Source organism: Carcharodon carcharias, chromosome 19 (genome assembly GCF_017639515.1).
Source record: "Carcharodon carcharias isolate sCarCar2 chromosome 19, sCarCar2.pri, whole genome shotgun sequence".
Taxonomy (NCBI): domain Eukaryota; kingdom Metazoa; phylum Chordata; class Chondrichthyes; order Lamniformes; family Lamnidae; genus Carcharodon; species Carcharodon carcharias.
The window spans coordinates 39,707,179-39,734,648 of record NC_054485.1 but is presented as its reverse complement, the minus strand read 5'-3'; the positions used below and the strand labels follow the sequence as shown (position 1 = coordinate 39,734,648).

Sequence of the window (27,470 nt, the reverse complement as noted above, 5' to 3'; positions counted from 1 at the left end):
TCCACAATGCTCAGAACAATTTCTCAATCAGTTAAACATTAGCATAACACTGATACAATCAAAGTGAACTCAGGGAAAAAAAGTAACAGTACAAGGCATTTTGATCTGCATTATGTTGATCAAGTGTTTCACTGAATAAAACTCATTAGTGCATTTGATTATTCTGAACTGATCGTCCCAACAAAAAAATGTGAGTATCTTTATAGGCACTTGCATGCTGACAACAATGAAGCACTTACATTTACAAATGTTAAAAAAAGCACACACAAAAAAATTAAAAAAACTTATTGACCTACTGCTTCCCTTCCTGGAAGCTATAATACATAAGATTTGGAATGTACAGGGTGACTGGGTACAGTCTCCACCTGCAGACTATCATAGTAACAGTTAGTGCTTCCAACTTACTGCAAGACAGCTATGCCAAGGTCTGAAATGTATCACTCATACGATTTACTGAGGCTCAGAATTTGGCACTACCTCTGAATCTAAATTCTACATTGCACTGAATTCTCTCATTTTAACAATGTCTTGAGGAAGCTGCTGTCTAACCCCTATGCTAGTCTAACATGAATGTCATTGGGCATCACAGTTAATCATATGCCTGACAGTTACTGTTGAGATGTCATCTGAACCAATTGCTTGTTGCTACCCATTACAGCTATAATCTATTCTGTAATACCCAACAAGTCCTATGCTCTGAAGTGAAGCTTGCTGTTTGTTGCTGTCCATTACGATACCTGACACCAATAGAAAGATTTCTGAAAATGTATCAAAACCAGTCTTGGAACTCCAACTTTAACACACCTTTAACAATACAAAATGTAATGTAATTCCAAGAACTTCATACCTCTAGGTTCAAGTAATATTTAAAATCATGATCATTGCTCCTCAGAATACTGTATTACTGCCTTAAATCACACTCCAGCTTCTGCATTATGCTATAAAAATCAGCCAGGAGGAAACCTTTTGACAGCCTACCATTTTGAGTGTAACTTACAGGCACAGGCATCCCTATTGGTAATGGTGTAAACTGGGAGTAAAGATGCAGAGGCATTGGAATATAGACTGGCACAGGGATGGGCAACACAATCACTTGTTGCTTCCAATCCTCTTCTGTAAATGAAAAAAAGAGGCAAAATAGATAACAATAATACAAGAATCATTCATTGTTGGATATAAAATGTTTCACTTTTAATCAATTCCAAAGTTTTCCAGCAACATAAATTGACAATTTCTATCAGCTTATGAAGGTTGGATGATCTAGTTCAGAATTTAACACATTGTAAATTCTATACTGCCATTATTTAACTCACTGTACAGCTAATTAGAGTCACAATTCTGACCAGAGCATAAAATTACAATGCATAGCATTTTTCCCGGGACAGTCCTAATGCATACAAACTCAGTGCACCAAATCACTTCCACTGTATAAAATCTCTGATATAAGTGTATATCCTTCTACAGTCAAAAGTTTTTTAGGAAAGAATACTGGAGTTGCAATTTGGTGGAACTCTGAGCCAGTCACATTGCTTGGAAATGCAGTACCCAGAAGTCACATTCAGAGTGAAACATCACTTACAGAAACAAGATTGCTGAAACTAAGACTGGTACATCCAGAATTTTTCTCATCTCTCAACGCAGCTGAAAACACTTCTCACTGACTGCGCTCAAAATCAAGGCAACATTTGACTGAGTGTGGTATTAAGGAGCCCTAGTAAAATTGAAGTCAATGGGAATCGGTGGGGGTGGGGGATTGGACTCATACCTAGCACAAAGGTTGTGACTGTTGCAGGGCAATCATCTCAGCCCAAGGACATCGTTACAGAAATCCCCAGGGCAGAGACCTTTGGGCCCAATCAAATTTAGTTGCTTCATCAATGTCCTTCCCTCTATCATAAGGTCTGACATGAGGATATTTGTTGATGATTGCTGTGGTCAGTATCATTTGCAATTTCAGACACTGTCTTCAGCCACATTCTGCAAGACCTGGATGACATTCAGACTTGAACTGCTAAGCGGCATGTGATATTTGCACCATACAAGTACCAAGTAATGACCATCTCCAACAAGGGAGAGTCCATCTAACTCTCCTGGGTATTCAACTGCATTACCATCGTTGAATCCCCCACCAATATCATGACGGTCAACATTAACCAGAAACTTAACTCAACCAGCCACATAAGCACTGAGGCTACAAAAGCTGGTTAGGGGCTGGATATTCTGTGGCAGGTGATGCACCCTGGCTCCCAAAGCACTTCCACAATTTCCACAGAACAAGTTAGGATTGTGATGGAATACTCCCCACTTGCCTGGATGAGTGCAGCTGAAACAACTCTCAAGAAGCTCAATACCATCCAGGACCCCATCCATGACCTTAAACCCCTTCTACCACCAGCACACTGTGACTGCAATGTGTGCCATCTACAAGATGCAGTGCAGCAATTCACCCAAGTATCTTGAACAGCATCCTTCTAATCTAATCCTATACCAGCTAGAAGGCCAAGAGAGAACACCACCACCTCCAAGTTCCCCTTCAAGTTACACAACATTCTGACTTGGAAATAAACTGCTGTCCCATCACTACCACTGGGTCAAAATCCCACGACAACCTACCTAGTAGTACTATGGCAGTAACTTCACATGGGCTGCAGTGGTTTAAGAAGGTGGCTTACCACCACCTTCTCAAGGGCAAAAATGGATTGACAATAAATGCACCATTTTATATACAGAAGAACAAACTCCTCCAAATTTCACCCATTTTGTTTAGATTGAACTATTAATTTTATTGGTTAAGTGGACTGTAGCACAAAGCTTTAAAACTTGGCTGTTTCTACATAGAGATGATAGAAATTTTCATTCAAATCTAAATATTTCTTAAAAAGGTAGCTCTACGTTAATCAACTGTATCTACACGAAACTACTATTATTATATGCATGCATGTGAACAGACATCCACACACATACTGTACCTGTCTGACAAGCCTTGGTCTGAGTGTGTGGTTTACAGGATGTTGCTTTGGTCTGTGTGATAGGTTTACAGAGTAACGCTTTATTCTTGAGCACCTTGGGTGGAGCAGAAGGTTGCAATCGAATGGGTTCTGTCTGAGTGCTGACCTAATTATCAAAAGATTGAAGAGACGCAATGTAAAGACAAAGTTAACTGCAAACAATTCAGAATTGTCAAACCAAACACTAACCAATCTCCTTACTTACCTCTCCACTAACCTGAGTTCCTGAAGTGGTACGAGTTCCTCCTGCTAAAAGGAAATAAATAAATTTTAATATACAATCATAACCTTAGATCTGCCAGAAAAACATGGCAGAATACTTTGAATTTATTTAAATAAAGGGCTAATTGTACAAGCCAAGACAAGAGTTCAACAGTGTAACCTCCTCTGAAAATCTTTCCTCCTATGCTGTTTGTTCTTAACATTTAGCCATGTAACAAAGGAGATAGGTATACTTGTAACAGGCCTCAACATAATCAAACAAGGAAGCAAGATTAAGGAAATTGCCTCTTTGAGCCTGTGGCACTGCTTTCTAACGGCTTGCATTAATTTGGTACTTTCAACACAGAAAAATACTTTGCACTTAGGTGCAATCAAAAGATGGACAGCTAGTGAAGGTCAAAGCTTGGTCAAAAAGGTGGACTTCAAGTAGGGTCTGGAAAGGCTATGTTGCAAGTTGCACAATTGTTTTCCCCACTGCAAATCCCATAGGAGCTCTTCCTCTCAAACAAAATTGTCACATAGTAAGAAAAATGAGAAATTCAATTACAAGATAAGTTATTAAAGATCTGAACTCTAATCATGGCCAATTTGGAAACTGTCTTTCTAAGTTGTTGCTACAAACTGGTTGGAGGGCAAAGTTGTCAGTGAAACTATTGTCAGGCAATGGGAAAGGGATAGAATCATTGATTGAAAGGAGGTACTTTTTTTCCTTTCACAATCATACAAAGTACAGGAGTAAAGAAATAATCTCATTAGAAAAACTCATTTGAACATGCATATGAAGAAATCTGTAAGTGTAACATATCACACAAAAGCACATACATAGCAATTATTTACACTCATTTTAACAATATTCTTAAAAATGAGAGAAGCCAAAAGAAAAAGCTAACTTTTAAAGCAAAGTAGAATCTTCGTCGACCACAAATTAGCTCTGCCCTCTGTATGAGCTTGAAAAAATATCTAGAAGCTTTTAATACTAATTCAGGGATACGTAGTATCATGGACAGCAATTTGGCAGACCAAAAAGGTTAGGTTAGGGTTCACAAGTGTTGCATGGATTGAGGCTGATGTACCCTAGGGTCCAGTGCTGAGTTAACACCATAATATGTATAAATCAATTGGACTTGGGCAAAAGAAGCACAATTTGTTGAGACATGGAGGTAAGGATCTTTGGCACTAGCAAAATGGGTTGTAAAAGACTTCAGGAGTGTGTAGGCAACTTAGATAAAGGGGCAGACAGGTGGCAGATGCAATTCATTGTCGCCAAGTGTGAGGTAATGCATTTCAGGGAAAATATAGAAGCTTTTGAATGGCTGTTAAACGTAGAATGAATACGCTGAGATACAACGATTAATGGCTCTTCAAATGCCTGGTGGTATCCCCTTCAAGCCTTTCACATGAAAACGTCATCTGAGAGGGGTGCTCAAAAGGTTGTTGGGACTGTGGAATAGCTTCACTATGCCTTACAATCATTATTCAGTTTGTCTCCTGATTTTGGCACACAAACATGAGCAAGCTTGAAGATTGTGCATTGAATATACAGGGCTTGGCTATAATCACACCACATTTACCTTCCCTTGCAAAATAAGCCTCCAAAATTGGCCTTGTGGTCAGGGGATGCACTACTGAAGGTAATGAGAAACAGAACCAGGAGTAAATGCATAATTCCTTGAAAATGCAAGTACAATTTTTTTAAAAAGCCCTCAAAAATACCAATAGGATTTGGGTTTTTAGAAATAGGGACGTGGAGTACAAAAACAAAGAGATTGTGATAAATTTGTACCAGACAATGGTTAGTGGTCATGGTTGGAATACAGATGTTTTGGATAGCTCGTTCTTGAAAATGCATTAAAGCCATGCTGAATATACAGTGTAAACCCACCAGGGTGATAATAGGGATAAGAAACTATGGGTTGAGAAACTGGAACTATTTTCACTGACGCAAAGAAAGCTGAGGAAATATAATGGAAGCTTTTTAAATTAGGAAGAATTTTAATAAGGTGAATACGAAGATACTGCTCCACGGACACGATGAGGATCAGTTTAAAATTGTCACAAAGAATGAAAGGGAAGCTTAAATAAATTTCCTTACACAAAGGGTTGTTACCAGTATGGAATGATTTGCCACTACAGTGATTGGGTCAGACAATGCTTTCGCTTTTTTAAAAGTAGGTAAATATTTGAAGCAGCGGAAGACATGAGAAATGGCAACATTGCAGACAGTGAAATTAGTTTTAGGTTAATTGAGTAAATATTTTATACACATGGGGCAGAATCTTCGGCTCAGCGAGCAGAGGCAGGGCCCGCTCACCTACGAGTAAAATGACTCGCGGTGACATCAGGCGTGCGTCCCGACGTTACCACACGTCATTCCAATTTTCAGTTCGGCGGGCGCGCACCAGAGTCGGCTGCGGGCCCTCTGAACTGTCAAAGGCCTATTAAAGCCATTTAAAAGCTAATTAAACCACTTCATATAGCTGCTTGTCCAACCTTAAGGTTGGCGGGCAGGCGAAGAGTCCAAGTGGCCTACACATTTTTCACGAAACCTCATCCACGGGCGGGATGAGGTTTCATGAATGATTTATAAGTGAAATAAAGATTTTCATTAAAATTCATAGACATGTCCCAGCTCGTGTGACGCTTTCACATGAAGGGACATGTCCTAATTATTTCTTTCTTTGCTAAAACTTTTGGAAACACAAACTGATCTCCCTGCAGCAGCTCTGTTCCTCAGGGAGATTTCTGCACTCTTTCACTCAGCGCTTCCTGGTGCGCGTCACATTGGGCAGGCCTTAATTGGCCCACCCACGTAAAATGGCGACATGCAGCCGATCGCGGGCGGTGATTGGCTGCGCACTCACCCACCACCACCCCCGCCCCCCACCACCGACAGGGGGAAAATTCTCCCCATGAGGGGCTGAATAATCTCCTCCTGTGCTCTGTACTTTTATGATTCTATAATTAAGCACTATCAACTGATAATTCAAAAGAAAGAAATTTCAGGTACAAAGGAAAATCCTCAAAGAGTAGCATGCAACCAGCCATCCAGAATTACGTGGTCAATCTGTTTCAGTCCTGCTAAAAAGTTATTACTTCACATTGATCAGTCAGGGTTCACAGTTGCTATCCACTGATCCTGTTGGAAGCTTTTGAATTGCTGTTAAATGTAGAATGAATACACAACTGAGATACAGCGACTAATGTCTCTTCAAAATGCCTGGTGGTACCCCCTCCAAGCCTTTTACATGAAAAGGGGTGCTCATAGGCTGCTGGGATTGTAGAATAGCTTCAGGAAGTGGGTTTGCCCCACAAAATAAGCCTCCAAAATTGGCCTTGTTGGCAGGGGATGCAATAAGCAATGGATGGATGATTTCCATGAGGATGAGGAAAGGAAAGAAGAAATGTGTTGCAATTCACCTATTCAGGCCACCTGCCTATACCTGCTCGTAAATAGTGACAAGGAATCAGTGGCAGACACTTATGAGGCTGCCTGCCTACTTGACAAATGTTGCATAAAAGACGACATTCTTTCAGGAGCAGAAGATTTAAATACCAAATAGAAAGAAAAAAAATTTACTGAAGAGCAGGCAGCACATCAAGTTTTAGCTTGGAACTGATCTTCCTCTACCGAGCATTGAACAAGTTTTTAATTCTCCACATATGTTGCTTTGTTAAAAGATAGGCAAATGTTAAATTCGAGCTTGCAGCAGCCTCCATACCATTTAAAGCTGTGGTTGAACTAGCAGCATTCTGTACTGGCGGGGTGTTAGCCAAGGACATCACATTTGCTATGACAGGAGTAGATTCCTTTCTCTGGATACTAGGAACATTTGGTACCGTTACTGTCAAAAGAAGATGGTGATTATTGAATGATTATTGAAAGGTTTAAAAAGAAGCATACAAAACATTTAATAAAAAGTAGTTTCTAGTTCATCACATAACACCAATTGAAGTTAGATTCTGTTTTAAAAGATGTGTAACTTTTAAAGTAACCCCACGAGGACCAATGCAGTACTTCAATACTAGAATCAAATCAGAATTACAATTTCATTTCATTTAGAAGATACATTAAGATTTAAAAGAATGGATATTGAATCTCTGTGTCAACTTTTACATCCAGTCATTTCAACATGTCTAGAACAACACATTTTAAGGAACTAGAAATTACAACAGTTCCTTTCAGGGTAATGTGCCACTGTTTTCTGGTTTTGCAGATACAATCCTCCAGTGACATTGCTCAGTGAATCAAAGCACATTCCCTTTTACACTATATAACATATAATAATATTATGATCACTGATTTAGTGGTGAATTAAGTCAAATTATATTTAAATTACATATTGACAGTGCACTACTGAAGACTTCAGGATCAAATTCTATGTTTGTATGAACACTAATTTAGTAGTCTTAATTAGCACTAAAATTGGTTGATTTACCTCCATTTCATAGGTTACAGATGTACATGAAAACATATATATGTATATATATTTATATATATATACACACATACACACACAAACACACACACACACACAAGGTTTAGAGAATCATAGCAATTTATTCAGGAATGGCAGTTGTGTTTTCAGTGAATATTACGCAATTATCGGCTATTAAATGCAGACGTCATCAGTGACCTGCGTAAACTCGCTCAAGGTCATTTTGAAAGGGCCTCAAGATTTAATAGTTGAGGTGAATTTTTTTTAAACACGCTGATACATTCTCTGCATTATGGGTCAGGGACACTAAGACATTTACCATGAAGTCTCGAGGGCTCAGTAAATAGGCTGACTTTGCAATCCAGACAAGGAATCTCAGCCATTGAGAGCATGCATCAAGAGTTCAATCATGCAGTGTACATGATTTCCCAATTAGTAGTTCCAACTGGTTTAAATTTAAATTCCCAGTCACTTGAAAGACAAGAAATAAGCACAAATAGGATGGGGTCGACTTGGCTTCATTGCTAGATTTCCAAGGAATAGGGCTGTAGTTAACCCCAGAGAGCAAGTTAGGCATTCCTCTATAATGGTGACAATGTACACACACATTTTGTTTCAAGCCCACTCAAAAAAAAAAACATATGGAGAACTGTCAGGGCTGCATTTAATACCTTTTCCATCTTGAGGTGCCGTTTCTGTTAGGTGATGTTGATTGCAGAATGTGAGGACACAATGAAGGTTACAAAAATGTTTGGTTTGTCCATGCCATTTAATTGACTCATTTAGTTTACCTTGACGTTTGCAGCAATCACACTTAGCCATCTACAGGATAAAAAGGTAAATAAAATTCAAAATCTCCAACTCCATTCTTAGTGAATTTTGTAAGTTAATTGGAGGTCTCTGTATGAAGTGTCAACTTCTTCAGTGGGAGCATGATCTTCTGGAGTCACAAGGTTGTGGGTTCAGGTCACGCCAGCATTTCAACAAAACTCGATTGATGCCTTAATGTGAGGAATCAGTGCAGTAAAGGAGTGCAGTAATGTCAGAGGGACTATGTTTCAGATGAATTAAACTAAGTGTGCAGGTGAATAGCACAACTTGAAGAGCTCCTTTAATCAATATCATCAAAACAAATTGACGTGTAATCTGCTGTTCATGGGACCTTGCTCAAATTGACTGCTTTATTTGTCTACAATACAATAACTAAACTTAGTAAAATAATCATCGATTTTGAAGTGCTTTGGAAGAAAAAGAATTAGCTGATGTTCCTGCTCCTGATCACTATCGGGTACTCCTTCTGAAAAGGGTGCTTGATTGCAGTTTGAGCATGCACATGATCTTGTAGAGTCAGTTTAACTTCAGTGGCAGGGAAACTTCTAGAAACAAGAATGAATAGTCACATGGAAAAATGTAGATCGATTCGGAAGAGTCAGCATAGATTTGTTAAAGGAAAATTGTGCCCAACTAACTTGGAGTTTTTTTGAAGAGGTAACAGAAATGGCTGATGAGGGCAAGGCTGTTGATGTGGTGCATATGTATTTTCAAAAGACGCTTGATACAGTACCACGCAACAGACTTGAGGAAAATTATAGGTCATAGAATAAAAGGGGCAGTAGCAATGTGGATACAAAATTGGTTGAGGGATAAGAAACAGAGAGCAATGGTTAATGGGTACTTTTCAGGCTAGAAGGAGGTTTGCAGTGGAGTCCCCCCAGGGGTCGGTATTGGGACCCTTGCTTTTCCTGATATATATAAATAATCTAGATCTTGGTGTGCAGCGGGTAATTTCAAAGTTTGCAGATGAGCCAAAACTTGGGAAAATTGTAAACTGTGAGGAGGACAGTGTAGAACTTCAAAAGGACATTGACACATTGATGGAGTGGGCAGATAAATGGCAGATGAAGTTCAATGCGGAGAAGTGTGAGCTGATACTTTGGTACAAAGAACATGGAAAGACAGTACAAAATAAAGGATACCATTCTAAAGGGTGTGCAAAAGGAGAGAGACCTGGGTGTACATGTACATAAGTCATTAAAGGTGGCAGGGCAGGTAGAGAGCTGTTACTGAAGCATACAGTATTCTAGGCTTCATTAATAGGGCCACAGTGTACAAGAGCAGGGAGGTTATGATGAACTTATATATATTTTAAATTACTTATACAGGACACTGCTTCGATCTCAGCTGGAGTGTTGTGTACAGTTCAAATGCAAGGTGAGAAAAAACTTTTCCACACAGCAAGTTGTTAGGGGTTGGAATGCATTGCCTGGAAGTGCGGTGGAGGCAGGCTCAATTGAGGCATTCAAGAGGACACTGGATGATTATTTAAATAGAAACAACGTGCAGGGTTACGGGAAAAGGGCAGGAGATTGGCACTAAGTTAAAATGCTCAGAGAGCTGGTGCAGACATGATGGGCTGAATGGCGTCCTTCTACACCATAACAATTCTGTGATTCTGAATGGTTCACTGAAATGCATCATCTAAGGCCAACCATATTTGAGTCAGATCTTCAGAGCTGTCTGTGCCATGAAACCAAATGCCAGCTTTAGTTGCGACACAAAAGACGTGGATATTTGTGCAGATGTGAGCTATTTAATCAGCTGTTAAGAATTAGTCTTATTAACTAGCTCAGTAACCATGGAATGAAACAGCAGGTGCCATGACAAACTACAGTGGTATCACTTCTAGTCCAGCTTGTTCTTGGAGCAGTTCCTAGAAAGCACGACTTTCGATCAGCTGCCTCTGGTTAGCTAACTGGCCAACCTGCCTTAGAAGCTCCAAAAACTGAAGTGGAAACTCACCATGCTTTCTAAATTCTCAACTCTTGCTCAGAATGGTATGAGGCTAATGGAAACGTTTGGTAAACCAAACTGTTGCTTCCAAAGATAAATACACAAGTGTGTACTCAAGGTTACCCCAGGATGAACAGCAAAGAAACTGGACATCATAAACTATGAATAGTCAATAGCTACATAAATGCGAGGTATAATGTTTTGGGCAATAAGGCTGTCTTTCTTGTATATTATATTGTACAAGTACTGTGACTCAGTGCCATTTTAACACTAATCCCACCAGCTTTCTCAATATTGCTCCAACACAGTGAAGGACAGTGTTTGCTGGCATAACCTATACAGTACATGAGAAAGTAGGTACATTATTGCTATTGGCTTCACGGTGAAAACCGCAATCAAAGTCACTGGATAGGAGCTTTCATGAAAAAAGACAGAATTGACAGTGTGAATCCTGCAGCACAGGTAAAAATCCTACAATCTATTAAAATAATAGACATCATAAGCCAGTGGTCCTGATTAAAATCTACTTTTTAAAGTAACTGTAGAGTATTGCATAACAATTTTGTACTGGAAAGCGCTCTGCATTGTGAAATATTTTCCAATATACCTGGATTTTTATCTCTACCTGATTTGAACTTTGGCAGTGTGCCAATTCAAGCTGTTCCCAATACTCTATCCGTACTCAACACGAATTCCAAAAAGCAAACATAGAAAACAAAACTATCTTTTCTCTCTACCCCAGTGCTGACTTTTTGGACAGTATGAAATGCCTGGTAAACAGTAGGTGCATCAGCACCCTCTCGTGGTAGGCAAGTGGCATGTCATGCAACAACATTTAATGGCAGTATTTACTATAAAAATATCGGTGAGGTTAACAACCCACACAATATTTTATGTGCAAATTGGACAGCAACTCCAGGTGAAGGCAGATCAAATGTGAAAATACAGAAGTTGCTGTTAGAGGTGTTCCGCCCTTCTATAAGCTCTAAAACAGCATCTTGCTATCTGGATCATCATTCAAATATAATGAACGGTGTAATGTTCCTGTACTTAGGTCATTGTTATGGACTAAACTTTCAGCAAAAGTTGGGGTTAGTCCATTTCAATCTAAGTATCCTGTTAATAACATGATAATTAAGACCAGACAACTTCTCTGGGGTTGAAAATATTAAGGTTTACAAGGGGGAAAATTTCATTCTTTCAGATTTTAACTGTTGTTGGAGATATTCTTTTACAAAATTAACTATTGTTATCTTCCTCTTTTGTCTCTTTTCACACTCACTCTCTGCAGTTTGGATTGCTAATTTACATGAACATCCAGTGTGAAAGGTCACTGGAATTAAACGGACGAGAGCAAGTTGAACAAATGACGGGCGCTGTTCTTTTTGCCAGCAACAGTAAATTCCAACCCTAAGTGTCCTAAAAACTAACATATCACCCATAGCGAGCCTCACACTAACTCGATGCATGTGGTCTGCCTCTTATGAAACTTGGCTGTGTTGGTGTTAGTAGTTTTTGCAGTGTGCGCGGTCCTCTACCTCTCTCCCTCTTTCTGTACAATCACCTTAATTACTTTTATCTTCCTTTGGTTGGGAAGCAAGGATGGCATGACAAAAAAAACCTGCAGACTGCATTTTCTGGTGGCTTCTGTGGGGCTCCAATTATAGGAGTGATCTGGAAGGAGCACAATCAATGGATAGGATTGCTTTTTTTGGGATGGACGGACTTTTGGGCAGTATGGATTGCACATTGGAGGGAGTGACAGCTGCAGGATAGTGCTAAAACAAAATATCCAAATTTATTGAATGACTCCCAAATGAAGTAATTACTTTTTGTAGCTTTTGTTTTAACACGAATCAGAACCAGTGCTAATTACACATGAAATAACAGGCAAATGATATTTCAATTAATAGGTAAATTTCACTTTAAATAGTCGATGCAAAAAAATATACATCTAACACAACCATAAACATTTGCATCACTCCCTGCACAAATGTGGCACTACATGGCTACACAGTTCCACAATATGTTGTTCTTTATTCGTACAGGGTAGATGAGGAGCCCTATCAAACAGCATTCATCTTCAAGTTTCGCAGGTACAATTATCATCATCAAGGCACACTTCTCCTTGATTCACAACAATCCTGTGGTGTAGCTTTTCAAAGTTCCTTTTCAACCTGATGATTGTCTGGCTACTTCTGGGAAAACACCCAGCGCTTTAGCATCTTCGAAAACACGAATAAGGAGGAGTAGGCTATTCAGCCCCTCAAACCTGCTCCGCCATTTAATAAGATCACGGCTGGTCTGATAGTAACCTGAAATCTGCATCCCACCTCCCGCCAATAACCTAGCACCCTCGTGCTTACCAAGAATCTATCCACTTCTATCACCTGTTCAAGAGTTCCAAAGGCTCACTATCCGCAGAAAATATTTCGCTTCATCTCTGCTTTAAATGAGTGACCCCTTATTTTCAAACGATGACCCCCAGTTCTAGATTCTTCCACAAGGGGAAACATTCTCTCCACATCCACCCTGTCAAGACCCCTCAGTATCTAAAATGTTTCAATCACGTCACCTCTTACCCTTCTAAACTCCAGGGGATACAAGCCTAGTCTGTCCAACCTTTCCTCATAAGATAACCTGACCATTGCAGGTATTAGTCTGGTAAACCTTCTCTGAACTGCTTCCAATGCTTTTACATCATTCTTTAAATAAGGTGACCAATACTGCACAGTGTTCCAAATGTGGTCTCACTAGTGCCCTCAACTTGAAGCATAACCTCCCTACTTTTGTATTCAATTCTCATTACAATAAACGATCACATTCTATTAGCTTTCCTAATTGCTTGCTTTTGTTTTATTCATTCACGAGATGTGGGTTTTGCTGGCTGAGCCAGCATTTATTGCCCATCCCCAGTTGCCCTTGAGAAGGTGGTGGTGAGCTGCCTTCTTGAATCGCTGCAGTCCATGCGCAGTGCTGTCAGGAAGGGAGTTCCAGGATTTTGACCCAACGACAATGAAGGAACATCGATATATTTCCAAGTCAGGATAGTGAGTGACTTGGAGGGGAACTTCCAGGTAGCAGTGTTCCTATCTATCTGCTGCCCTAGTCCTTCTAGATGGTAGTGATTGTGGGTTTGGAAGGTACTGTCTACAGGGCCTTGGTGAATTCCTGAATGCTGTACTGGCATATCAGCCTTTTGTGATTCATGCTCTCGGACACCCAGGTCCCTCTGCACCTCAGAGCTCTGCAATTTCTCACCATTTAGATAATATACTTCTCCTTTATTCTTCCTGCCAAAATGGACAATTTTACATTTTTCCATATTATACTCCATCTGCCACGTCTTTACCTATTCACCTAACCTATATCTGTCAGTAGCCTCCTTATATCCTCTTCGCAACTTACTTTCCTACTTATCTTTGTGTCATCAGCAAATTTGGCAATCATCCCTTCATTCACATTTGGATTGGGGGAGAGTGGGTTTTGGTAAAATAAGCCAGGATCTGGCCAAGGTAGATTGGGAACAGTTACTTGTGGAGAAATCTACAGAGAAACAGTGGGGGGTGTTCAAAAAGGAAATGGGGAGGGTACAGGCTCAACATGTTCCCTCTAGGGTGATAGGAAGGAATAACAAGCCCAGAGAACCATGGATGACCAGAGATATTCAGGTTACAATGAGGAGGAGAAGAGAGGCTTTTAGCAGGTACAAGGGAAGCAAATCAGCAGAGGCATTACTGGAATACAGACAGTGCAGGGTGGAGCTTAAGAAAGCAATTAGGAGAGCAAAGAGGGGATATGAGAAAGCTCTGGCTGGTAAAAGTAGGGGAAATCCCATTATATTCTGTAAGTATATCAATGGGAAGAGGATAACCAGGGAAAGAGTAGGGCCCATAAGGGACCAAGGGGGCAATCTATGGGTGGAGCAAGAGGACATCTCTAGAGTGTTGAATGAATACTTCACATCCGTCTTCACCCAAGAGAATGAGGATGAAGGTATCGAACTCGGGGAGAGAGACTGCAAGGTTCTTAAGCAAATTGATATAGGGAGTGACAAGGTATTGGAGTGTTGGCAGGCTTAAAAGTGGACAAATCTCCAGGTCTGGATGATTTGTGCCCCAGACTGCTGAGGGAGGCAAGGGAGGAGATCGCAAGGGCTCTGACCCAAATTTTTAATTCCTCTCTGGCCATGGAGGAGGTGCCAGAGGACTGGAGAACAGCTAATGTGGTTCTGCTATTTAAGAAGGGTTGTAGAGATAAGCCTGGGAACTACAGGCCAGTGAGTCTCACGTCAGTGGTAGGGAAACTATTGGAGAAATTTCTGAAGGAGAGTATCTATCTCCACTTGGAGAGGCGAGGTTTGATCATAGATAGTCAGCATGGCTTTGTCAGAGGGAGGTCATGCCTAACAAATTTGATTGAATTTTTTGAGGAGGTGACTAGGTGTGTAGATGAGTGTAGTGTAGTTGACGTAGTTTATATGGATTTCAGCAAAGCCTTTGACAAGGTCCCATTTGGGAGACTTAAAAGGAAGGCAAAGGCACATGGAATACAGTGTAATTTGATGAGGTGGATTCAAAATTGGCTTAGTTGTAGGAGGCAGAGGGTGATAACAGAAGGATGCTTTAGTGACTGAAAGCCAGTGTCCAGTGGCGTACCACAGCGAACTATGTTCGGTCCCCTATTATTTGTCATTTATATAAACGACATAGATGACTATGTGGGGGTAGGATTAATAAGCTTGCGGATGACGCAAAGATTGGCTGGGTGGTTAACAGTGAGGTTGAGTGTCTTGGGCTACAGGAAGATATAGACAGGATGGTCAAATGGGCAGATAAGTAGCAGATGGAATTTAACTCTGAAAAGTGTGAGGTGATACACTTTGGAAGGAGTAATTTGACAAGGAAGTATTCAATGGATGGCATGGCACTAGGAAGTTCTGAGGAACAAAGGGGCCTTGGCGTGTGTGTCCATAGATCTCTGAAGGCGGAGGGGCATGTTAGTGGGGTGGTGAAAAAGGCATATGGGACACTTGCCTTTATCAATTGAGGCATAGATTACAAAAGTAGGGAGGTCATGTTGGGGTTGTATAGAACCTTGGTGAGGCCACAGCTGGAGTACTGTGTGCAGTTCTGGTCGCCACATTATAGGAAGGATGTGAATGCACTGAAGGGGGTGCAGAGGAGATTCACCAGAATGTTGCCTGGGATGAAACATTTAAGTTATGAAGAGAGGTTGGATAGACTTCGGTTGTTTTCGTTGGAGCAGAGAAGGCTGAGGGACGACCTGATCGAGGTGTACAAGATTATGAGGGGCATGGATAGGGTGGTTAGGGAGCAGCTGTTCCCCTTAGTTGAAGGAGCTGTCACAAGGGGGATTAAGTTCAAGGTGAGGAGCAGGAGGTTTAGGGAGGACGTGAGGAAAAACTTTTTTACCCAGAGGTTGGTGACGGTCTGGAATGCACTGCCTGGGAGGGTGGTGGAGGCAGGTTGCCTTACATCCTTTAAAAAGTACCTGGATGAGCACTCGGCATGTCATAACATTCAGGGCTATGGACCAAATGCTGGTAAATGGGATTAGGTAGGTAGGTCAGGTGTTTCTCACGTGTCAGTGCAGACTCGATGGGCCGAAGGGCCTTTTCTGCACTGTGATTCTGTGAAATATTATACATAGGTCCCAGCACCAGTCCCTGTGGCATGCCACTTGTTACATCTTGCCAACCTGAAAAGACCTATTTATGCCTATTCTCTGCTTCATGTTAGCCAGCCAATCTCCTATCCATGCCAATATGTTACCCACTAAACCATGCACTTATCCTTTTCGCAATAACCTTTAATGGGGCACTTTATCAAATGCCTTTTGGAAATCTAAGTACAGTACAGCTACCGGTTCTCCTTTATCCACAGCACATGTGACTCCTTCAAAGAACACCAATAAATTGGTTAAACATAATTTCTCTTTCACAAAACCATGTTGACTCTTCCTGATGGAACTGAGCTTATCCAAATGCCCTGCTATAACTTCTTTAATAATAGCTTCTAATATTTTCCCTACAACAGATGTTAAGCTAACTGGTCTGTTTCCCATTTTCTATCTCCTTCCCTTTTTGAATAAGGGAGTTACATTTGCTATCTTCCAATCTAATGGGACCTTTCCCGAATCTAGGGAGTTTTGGAAAATTAAAAACAATGCACCAACTATCTCACTAGACACTCATTTTAAAACCCTAGGATGAAGTCCATCAGGCCTCAGGCTCTTGTCAGCCCACAGCTCCAGTAATTTACTCAGTGCCACTTCTCTGGTGACTGTAATTTTCCTGACTTCCTACCCCACTTCCGTTTCCTGGTTTATAGCTGTTTCTGGGTAGTTACTTGTATTATCTATAGTGAAAACTGATGCATAGCTTTCCAGGTTTTAGACCTTTTTAGCCAGCTTACACAGTACCTCCAAGAACTCCTGTCTCCTTTTCTGCCAAGAAAAGAATGATCTTGAGAATTTTGAGAATGATTTGTTTCTTCTCAAGAGTTTGATGCGTTCCTCGGTCTGCTTTCTCTTTTTGTGTTTGCATCTGTGCCTTCACATTCCAGTTCCGGTGTTTGTAGCTCTCCTATGTGTCTGCAGCTCTCCTTTGTGTCTAGCTAGTGCCCAAATCTTACCTTCCTTCCTGTTGGTGCTGATTCCTGGTCAAGTCACAAGGACCTACACTTATTATCCAAGAAATTGCAATTGATCCCTTTACAATTGATGCAAACTCAAGTCTTTTTCAAAAACTCTTTAAAAAAAAAAGGTTCCACAGATATTTTAAAGAAATTACATATTTTCCTTACTGTTCTGCTTCCGGGTCAAAGGTCATCATAATAGGGACATGGAGCTAAGGGACATGAGCAAGGATGTAGCTATGTTTTAGATCACGGAAAGGGAGGGTCCTAGAATGAAATCAACGTAAAGAGGACAGTGCAGCAGTCCAGTTCCTTGACATGTTTCCTCGTATATCCACTCTCCATCTTATACTCTATGCCTTACTTTGGACCATTTTTCCTATCGCTACCTATTTTGTACTCTGGCTCTCAGTTCCATCACCGCCACCGTTCACTCAGCACTCCAATTCCATTTCCTGCCCCGCCTGCTTTTTCTTACTCCTTCACTCTTAACCTTGCCTCTCCCATTACGCCATTGCTCTGAATGCTTTCCTTATACAGCTTTGAAAAAAAGTTGTAATCACCATGAATTGGCAAGATTAAAGCTCAGGCTGGGAAGAGAGAGCGTTTAGAGAATGGGTGAGCAGCAATTGCAATTAAGTAAGATTTAATAAACTTCTCTGCCATCCCAGCTAGACAAACAAAATAAAACAGGCTTTGCAGGAGCAGGGGTGCAACCCAGTGATAGGAAGACTAAAAGGACTGATGCATATTTACCTGGATGAACTTCAGACATAAATCAAAGGCAGTTGCTATTGTTTATTAGTTTCTACAATAACTCTCAAGCATTAAAGTAATATAAAGCAAAGACGACCTTTCTCGGTCTCTGTTCTGTACCTTTACTGCTAAAGCTTGATATTTAAGATTGATTACAGCTTTTTCCTCACATACAGTGCCATAATTATCAGCAACTTTTTGGTACTCCACCCAAGCCCCATACACATACATGCGTGTGCTTAAAAAAACAGAATAACTCTGAAATCCCTACGCATAATTGGTGCTCTGTCTGATTTCGATGGGAAAGTGTCTGATTTCAATAGGAAGGTTAGATATGCAGATGGGTCTTGTCCAACTGCTTTAGGCTCGATACCCCCTGAGAACTGATGCCACACTCAAGCATGCCTGTCTGCAGTCCCAATTGCTTTGGTGACTGAAAGGTTTCAAGTGACACAGGAAAGTTCAGCAAGTATTTTATCAGTGCAAACAACAATTGAAAATAAAGGTAAGCCAATTCTATATCAATTCAAATTTACTTAATTATGTCTTGTACAAATGAAGACGTTTACCTGATAAAAGAGCACAGTAAACTTGAACAAACATTCTTCACTGCAGAACTCCTCTATTTTTCCCCCAAACTGCTGGTTAAGTAGCCGTTTTGATGATTGTGAGCAGGAACTACAAGACTTACAGTGAAGTCCCCAACGTTTTGCCAAGTCATGCTTGTAAAGAAGCTTGCAACCTGCAAATGAAATAACAAGAGCACTCTTTTATATTAAAATGAATATTTTCATGCATCAAAAAGTCAACTCATTTTTGTTAAAACTGCACCCTCACCCTACACCGTTGCCATATTTCCATTCTTTTTCCACTCAATGTTATTAAATATTCTGCAATCGTGCAGTTCTATGTTATGCCTGTTTTGAATTAGTTTTTGCAGCTTCATTTGGCCCAATGGACAAATGCTCTGTCCAATGAGGTACTAACCCATGGAAAAGACTCTAGGGGCAGAATTATCTGCTTGTCGAGCGGGTGCAAGCCCGATAGGGTCCGCGCCAGCATTTTACGTGGGCGGGCCAATTAAGGCCCCCCCCCTCTAGAGTAACACATGCCTGGAAGTACCGAGTGCTCCCTGTGCTGCAGGGGAGTGTTGCCAGAGTCGGGAGTGCGCTCTTTCGCGAGATGCCTCATCGAGATTAGTTTTAAGTCCAAAAAGTTTAATAAAATGGCGAGAAAATTTTTATGACGTGTCCCCTCATGTGAAACTGTCACATGAGCTGGGACACATACATTGATTTCAATCAAAATTTTTGTCAAAATTTAAAATCGTTCATGAAACCTCATTCCATCCGTGGGATGAGTTTCCATGGAAAATGCAAAGGCTGCCTGGGCTATTCACCTGCCCGCCAACATTGAGGTTGGACAGGAAGCTCCGTTAATTACTTTAATTGAGAGTTAAATGGCCTTAATAGGCCTTTGACAGTTTGGCGGGTGCACAGCTGACTCCGGTGCACACCCGCCGAACAAAGTCTGAATGACGCGCCGTGACGTCGGTACGTATGCCCAGCCTCAGCATGCGTTATTTTATGCCTCGGCGAGCGAGCCCCGCCCCTGCTCGCCAAGCCGAAGATTCAGCTCCAGGATTCAGTCCTGTGCTACAATTCGAATATTTGATCTCAGCAAGTAATTTGGTCTTCCCTGTCGCTCAACACTTTTAGCTCTCCTTCTGTTCTGTCTTTGCTCTCCTACACCATTCCGACTCAATGCAAACTTCATAAACAGCATATTTTTCTGATGGGCGTTTTCCATCTCTCTTATCAGAACATTTATTTATTATTAACTTCAGACTTTAGCTATAGCTTCCAATTTCTTCCTCTCCATCACCTGGCTACAGAATGGTGCATGGTGTAAAGAGGGGAAGCTCAACTAATGCAGGAGGAAAAGAAACATCCCTCAGGTTGTAGAGAATTGGAAATATCAGTGGAATAAATCAAAGACAAAAGTCAAATTAAATAAGGTTGACTGTCAGTGCATCGTCAAATTCTCTTCAATTAATTTCAAGGAATGAGGGCAAAATCCCAATTTTACTTTGTGAAGTTTTACCCAAGGGTATTTTATCTTATTTGACAGATTAAATAAGTTGCTGAGAATGGAAATTGTAAATGGAAGATTGCAAAGATCAAGTTTGATGGGTCAAGCATAGCCTTTTCACATTTCATTTATTCTTATGTACTTAGATGAAAAGGGCATATTTGTCACCAGTTTTGTTTTCATACAATTATATGCCAGGCTATATGCAATTCTCACTCTAATTTTTGTTATGCGTGGCCTGTGTACTGCATTGCACAGTACATTCAAGATTGTTGCACAGCCACGCACGCTGCATCTCAAAGGGAACATTGAACGTGCACAGCCTTTTTATTGCACTCAGCAGGACATTACAGATTACTGCACAGAAGTACAGTCATGCAGTTTAGTGGGAACAGTGATTATCTCTTTTAGCTCAAACCACCAAATAGCCTACAGTGAAAACTTGTCAATTCCAAAGTATTCTGAACATATTTTTATATTTATTATCCCCATTTTCTTCACCCACAGGAAGAAATAAACCAGCAGTGGGCTTTAATAGAAATCATACTGAACAAAATAGTTTATCAGAAATTGTTCATACAAATTATTAAAGTGATGAGGGCCAAAATTTTAGTTCATTCAGCACCGCAACTATTTCAAATCACATTCATTACCTTCACTACAAAATGGCTTGTCAACACTTGAAAACTTTACTGTCTCCTTGACAATCTTTTCTGACCGACAGTATTCACATATCGCAACCACAGAGTTGATTCGTTTGTATTCATCACAACAAGATTTTCCACAGAATTGAACCATTCTACCCTGTGTGAAGAAGAAAGTTAAATGTGACTGCTGGCACTTGAGCAAAAATGGCATCTAATAAAAGTATCACAAAAATCAGTGAAAAGTATATGATTTCACCCATGATAAGGCAGGTTCAAATAAACCAAAATACTTTGCCCATAATTTTTTAAATTCCAGAAGTATAGAATTCCTTATTTGAAAATTTGTTCTACAATTCCAAATTTAATTTTTTTAAAGAAGTGTCATGAGGTGTTTGAACATAAGTTTGAAATGATAGAATCTTAGAATCCACAATACACTGTTTTCAGGCGTCATCATTTGGTCCATCACACCCATGCTGGCTCTGTGAAAGAGCTATCCACTCAATTCCAATTCCCTGCACCCATACCCTTTAGAATTCTTTTACAGAAGTTTACCAACTTGCCTTTTAAAAGTAATAATGGATTCTTCTGCAACTCATTTTTGATAAGGCATTCCACTTTGACAAATGGTTTCAGGGAAGAGGCACTTCAGTTAAGAACAGAGATTGGAGCAGCTGGAGCTGTTCTCTTTAGAGGAGGGTTGAGAGGTAGTTTGACAGAGGTGTTCAAAATCATAAGGAGCCTGGACAGAATGGATAGGGAGAAACTGTGCCCAGGTTCAAAAACCAGAGAACACCAATTTACAGTGAATGACAAAAGAACCAAGGGTAAAAGGAAAAGCTTTTAAACCCAAGTAGTTAGGATCTGGAATGCACTAGAATGTGGGGGAGGAAAACTTAATCGCGGCTTTCAAAAAAGTATTGAATAATTATCTGAAGACAAAAAGTTTGCAGGGCAACAGGGAAAAGACAGCCGAGTGGGGCTAGCTGAGTTGTTGCAGAGAGCCAGCACAGGCATGAGTGAATGGCCTCCTTCCATGCAGTAATCTAGAATCTATGATTCTAAGTTTATTAAACAAAAAATCTCTTCCCCTCGTGCTTTGGCGGTTACCTTAAATTTTGCTCATTGACCACTAAATAATTTGCCCCTCATCCACTTATAATTTTTAACACTACCATCTGACCTCCTCTAAACCTTAACAAAAACAGAATTACCTGGAAAAACTCAGCAGGTCTGGCAGCATCGGCGGAGAAGAAAAGAGTTGACGTTTCGAGTCCTCATGACCCTTCGACAGAACTTGAGTTTGAGTCCAAGAAAGAGTTGAAATATAAGCTGGTTTAAGGTTTGTGTGTGGGGGGCGGAGAGATAGAGAGACAGAGAGGTGGAGGGGGGGGGAGGGGGGGTGTGTGGTTGTAGGGACAAACAAGCAGTGATAGAAGCAGATCATCAAAAGATGTCAACGACAATAGTACAATAGAACACATAGATGTTAAAGTTAAAGTTGGTGATATTATCTAAACGAATGTGCTAATTAAGAATGGATGGTAGGGCACTCAAGGTATAGCTCTAGTGGGGTTTTTTATTTATTTATTTTTTATAATAATAATAAAAAAAAATTAAAAAAAAATAAAAAAAACCCCACTAGAGCTATACCTTGAGTGCCCTACCATCCATTCTTAATTAGCACATTCGTTTAGATAATATCACCAACTCTTTAACTTTAACACCTATGTGTTCTATTGTACTATTGTCGTTGACATCTTTTGATGATCTGCTTCTATCACTGCTTGTTTGTCCCTACAACCACACCGCCCCCCCCTCCACCTCTCTGTCTCTCTATCTCTCCGCCCCCCACACACACACCTTAAACCAGCTTATATTTCAACTCTTTCTTGGACTCAAACTCAAGTTCTGTCGAAGGGTCATGAGGACTCGAAACGTCAACTCTTTTCTTCTCCGCCGATGCTGCCAGACCTGCTGAGTTTTTCCAGGTAATTCTGTTTTTGTTTTGGATTTCCAGCATCCGCAGTTTTTTTGTTTTTATCTCCTCTAAACCTTTTCTGTTCAATCAAATGCAAGTATTATTCTTTCCAAAACCAAATCTCCACCGACAAGACTGTTTCACTGAAATTCATGTACATATTCACAGTTATAGTTTTCCTGCTGCCTAACCAAACAAGGATCTCACCCAGTGGAACAGCTCATATGGAGATGCAGAAGTAGCTTGCTCTAAGTAAAATTTAACATAGATAGATTCCAGGTATTAAACTCCATAGGATATATAAATTTATATGAGTTGTATTATTGTGGAATCTACATTTAAAGAAAAACAATAGAGCCTGATCTCAGTAAGACTGAGATTTGTTGAGTGTTGCTTTGAAGATTCCCAAACCAAAAACAGAGAATAAGCAAATGCTGCCATATTGTTGACCCTGTCCTCAGTTGGCATCAGACGTGATTTCCAGCAGGGTTATGTGAAGAGCAGTAATGTTAAGTATTTTATCCTCCTTAGCTCAGATATACTCAACCCAATTATTCTAGCCATTGTTTTTGCCTCAGCCGAGATAAACTAATCCAGCACAAACAAGGACTGAAACTGGGATGAGGCTGTGTTACTATCCACTGAGCTAACAAATGGCTCTTCAACACCCTTTTAGATGTAACTGGTTAAATGAAAAAATGGAGGAGAAATGGGCACATTAAAAATGAAGGGAAAACTTAAATCCATTCATCAGGAAATGAAACTTTGAACATTACTACCACTTTTGAAAAAGTTTCAATATGTTTCTCAACTCTCAAAATACTGATTTTGGAGAGTTTACCCTTGAAATGCACAGAAATGCTAGATAAAAGTTAAATCATCTTGCATCAGAAATTCTTACCTTGTATTCAAGCAGCTCAGGCTTAGAGGAGAACAACCGCTGGCAATACTGGCATTTCAGTCTGATAAGTGTACGAGCTACTGTCACCTGCTGAGATTGTGCAAGCCTCTGTAACCCTGCTGCCGCCGATGTGGTGACAGAAGTTGAAGAAACCACAGGAGCTCCAGCCACTACTGAAGCAGTTGATGGAATATTTACCGCTAACTGACCCTGAGACAGGGGTACAACAGTTTGAGAGCCTGGAGCAGCTTGGCTGAATAATCCCTATGGGAAAATATAAAACAAACTATAGAAATCCTTTTATTTTAATAAATTTCATAGAACCAGCTTCTGAAATAAATTTCAATCTATAGTGAAACAAAGCTTTTTTTGCCAATTGTAGCTTAATTGTTTTGTTAAAGGAGGATGATTAGAAACCTTTTGCATCAAATTATTCGTAATACCAGTTGAAAAAGAGAGGTTAACCACTGCATTCAGTCACCACTCTCATTCAGACTTTCAATTATATTTTTCCCAAACATATGCTTTATCTATTAAAAAAATTGTTAAATTACATTCCATTACAGTTCAACTTGGACATTACCAAAAATATAATAGTTTAATATTTTTTTCATTCAGCATGTGACACTGAGGTGCCTCAAAACAATTACACTTGATATTTATAAAAATATTCCAAGACAGCTATACCACCCTAAGAGTTTTACAGTTTCCAGTATCTCTATACTATGCCATGTAGAACTTCGACTCTGGCCTTTCCCTGTTGAGCCTTTGTGGCGGCTCCCCGAAGCTTTAGTGTGTCCCTTAGCACACTGTCCTGGACCTTGGAATGTGCCAGCCTGCAACACAGAGTCACGGACAACTCGTTGCACTGCAAGATCGATAAGTTTCAGGACCGAAAACCAGAAAACCAAAGAGCGCCTTTTGAAGGTTGATGTCTGTCTTGGGGTATATCCCTGGGAACAGCCTGTAGAGCAGAGTCCTACGTCAGACCTTCTTTGCAAAGGCACATTTGACAAGGAGGTGGGTGTTGGTCTGTCTGTTCCCCACTGTAACTATCTCGAGGGTAGCTGGGGAGGGGGTGAGGCTCAGAGTCAGGAAGGATCTGACAGGAGGGCCTTTCTCACCAGCAGCCAGGCTATGCCTTGCTGCTCATTTGCAAGTTCTGGCGAAATGCCATTCTGCCAAATGACTTCAACGGTCTGTTCAGGGAGCCATCTGACAGGATCCACCATCTGCAGACCAGTGCCTGATGGACTTGTGGTCAAAGATATTTTTCTGCATGTTCTCCATAAGGAACAAGTCCAACTGACTGGAGTGTATTGCAGCAACGTGGCCAGCCTTTGAGTTTATAATATCACAGTGCTGTTGCTGGGTGCAACAATATGCAATGAGGGCAGGGGGGGTAGATAATAGAAGACTTTAAATACTGTGATATACTTCTCATGTGATACTCCTAATTCATCATATCTAATTTCTCCCTACCAACACTAACAAACCTGCACTTAACCCTGGTGCTCTGCAATTCACGTTCTGCAGACTACGCAGCATGAAACCTTCATTCTCTTAGCTGAAATTTCAGTGAAATCACTGAATAAGACACCTTACCATACTGTACCTAAGCTCCTAATTTTCTCGACACATTCAAAATTACATTCTTGGACATCAAGTGCAGTATGCACCTCATTAAAAGAGGAAGAATAGGTTATATAGAAGGTAAAGTGCATTATAGCACATGCACATCAATAGAGACTGGAAAAGGTTGAAACTATAGCATAGAAACATAAAGGCAGGAATAGACAATTCAGCTCTTCAAGCCTGTCCCAGCGTTCAATGACATTGCAGCTGATCTGTATCTTGACTCCACCAACCTGTCTTGGCTCTATATACTTTCATACCCTTGGCTAGCAAGAAATCAAATCAATCTCAGATTCAAAATTAATTAAACTGGTATTCACTGCTTTTTGTGGAACAGAGGTCCGCAACTCTGCCATCCTTTGCATGGAAAAGTATTTTTTAAAATTCTCTTCAGAACGACCTGGTTCTGATTTTAATGTTATGTGCACTACAGTCACTATTAGTGGAAATTGTTTCTCTCTATCGACCACATCAATTATTTTTAAAATCCAAAAAACCCCACAAAACCACGTCACCCTTAACATTCCATATTCCAGGAATATAGGCATAATTTACATACCCTCTCAATCTCTCTGCTCATAATCTAACCCTTGTAGCCCTCAATCGTCTAAGGAATCTGCACTGCACTTCTTCCCGGTGCTCAGAACTTGTATAGCATTCCAAGCGTGGTCTAACCAGGGTTTTTTTACAGCTGCTAAAGCACCTACATTGAAACTGCTGCACCACTGTTGCATATCCGATATAGCTGAATTTAAAAAAGTTTTTTTTTCCCTTTTTTGATAATCCATCACTGTTCACACTCCCTTTTTTGGCTGTACACAACATACATTTGTGTAAATGCATTTTTTTGAAGAAATTTGCTTGGTTTGTGTATATTTTAACTTTTTGCCGTTTCACATCCCACTGTGATGAGGTTGAGATAAAACTGTGTGTTGCTAGAAGTCCAAAATATCAACTGTAAACCACTACCTTGAGCCAAGCAGTATGGCTGCACCACTGATATCCACCTCACAATGTGAAAAATTGCTCAAGTATGTCCTGACAACAAAAAGCAAGACAAATCCATTCCAGCTAATTACCACCCTAGTCATACATGCAAAGTGATGGAAGGTGTCATCAACAATATTATCGAACAACACTTAACTCACCAATAATCTGCTAAATGATTCTCAGTTTGGGTTCCACAAGGACAACTTGGCTCTAGATCTCAGTGTAGCCTTGGTCCAAACAAAGCCAAAAGAGTTGAATACCAGGTGTCAGACAACCTTAAGGCAGCATTTGACTATGCATGGCATCAAGCAGTCCTATCAAAATTCAAGTCAGTGGATATCAGAGGGAAAACATTCTACTGCCAAGAGTCAAACCCAACAGAAAGGAAAATGGTTGTGCTTATTGGATGCCAATTATCTCAGTCCCAAGATATCACTAAGAATTCCTCAAGGCAGTGCCCTATGCCTAACAATCTTCAACTGCTTCATCAATTAGTTTCCCTGCATCATAAGGTCATACGTATGACGTTTACTGATAACTGTGTGCAATTCCATTCTCAACTCGTCAGATAATGAAGCAGTCAGTGCCCGCATGCAGCAAGACATGGATAAGATCCAGGCTCCTTGGGCTGATAAGTGCAAGCAGCATACATGCCACACAAATGCCAGACAATGACCAGCTCCAACGGGAAAGTGACTAACCACCTTCCCCTGACATTCAATGGTATTACCATCGCTGAATCCCCCACCATCAATATTCTAGGGGTTACCATTGACCAGAAGTTTAATCAGACGATCCAAAGAAATACTGTGCCTGCAAAACAAGATTAAAGGCTGTGAGTAACTCATCTTCCAACTCCCCAAAGCCTGTCCACCATCTACAGGGCACAGCCCAGGAGTGTGATAGAATACTTGCTTGCCTGGATGAGTACAGCTCCAACAACGTGCAAGAAGCTGGAACCATCAAGGACAGAGCAGCCTGTTTGAATGCCATGCCTCCATAATTTTAAACATTCACTCCCCTCCACCACCTGCACACCTTAGCCGGGCAGTGCATGCCATCTTCAAGATGAACTGCAGCAATTCGTCAAGGCTTCTTCTACAGCACCTTCCAAACCAGCGACTTATGCCACCTAGAAGGACAACGGCATCAGACACATGGGTGCACCACCAGCTGCAAGTTCCTCTTTAAGGCATACACCATCCTGAACTTGGAAATAAATCACCATTCCTTCATCATTGCTGAGTCAAAATCTCGGAACTCCCTACCTAACTACAATATCGGAGTACCTATATCATAATGACTGTAGCAGTTCAAAAAGATGGATCACTACCATCTTCATTAGGGTAAATAA

General features: G+C 40.6%; 1 protein-coding gene across 6 annotated transcripts in view; it reads right to left on the bottom strand.

Annotated features, from left to right (window-relative positions):
• zmym4.1 (zinc finger MYM-type containing 4, tandem duplicate 1) overlaps positions 1–27,470 on the bottom strand; it is a 104,465-nt gene that overhangs the window by 18,360 nt on the left and 58,635 nt on the right. For 4 of the 6 annotated variants that reach the window (XM_041212584.1, XM_041212585.1, XM_041212590.1 and 1 more), the window contains 8 exons: positions 23,492–23,755; positions 20,616–20,766; positions 18,441–18,613; positions 8,338–8,488; positions 6,950–7,072; positions 3,214–3,257; positions 2,970–3,114; positions 998–1,113 (listed from right to left, as the gene is read on the bottom strand). In XM_041212584.1, the coding sequence (XP_041068518.1) occupies positions 998–1,113; positions 2,970–3,114; positions 3,214–3,257; positions 6,950–7,072; positions 8,338–8,488; positions 18,441–18,613; positions 20,616–20,766; positions 23,492–23,755 (1,167 nt within the window). The remainder of the gene's footprint in view (positions 1–997; positions 1,114–2,969; positions 3,115–3,213; positions 3,258–6,949; positions 7,073–8,337; positions 8,489–18,440; positions 18,614–20,615; positions 20,767–23,491; positions 23,756–27,470) is intronic. The other 2 variants (XM_041212587.1, XM_041212586.1) reach the window with 2 other exon arrangements.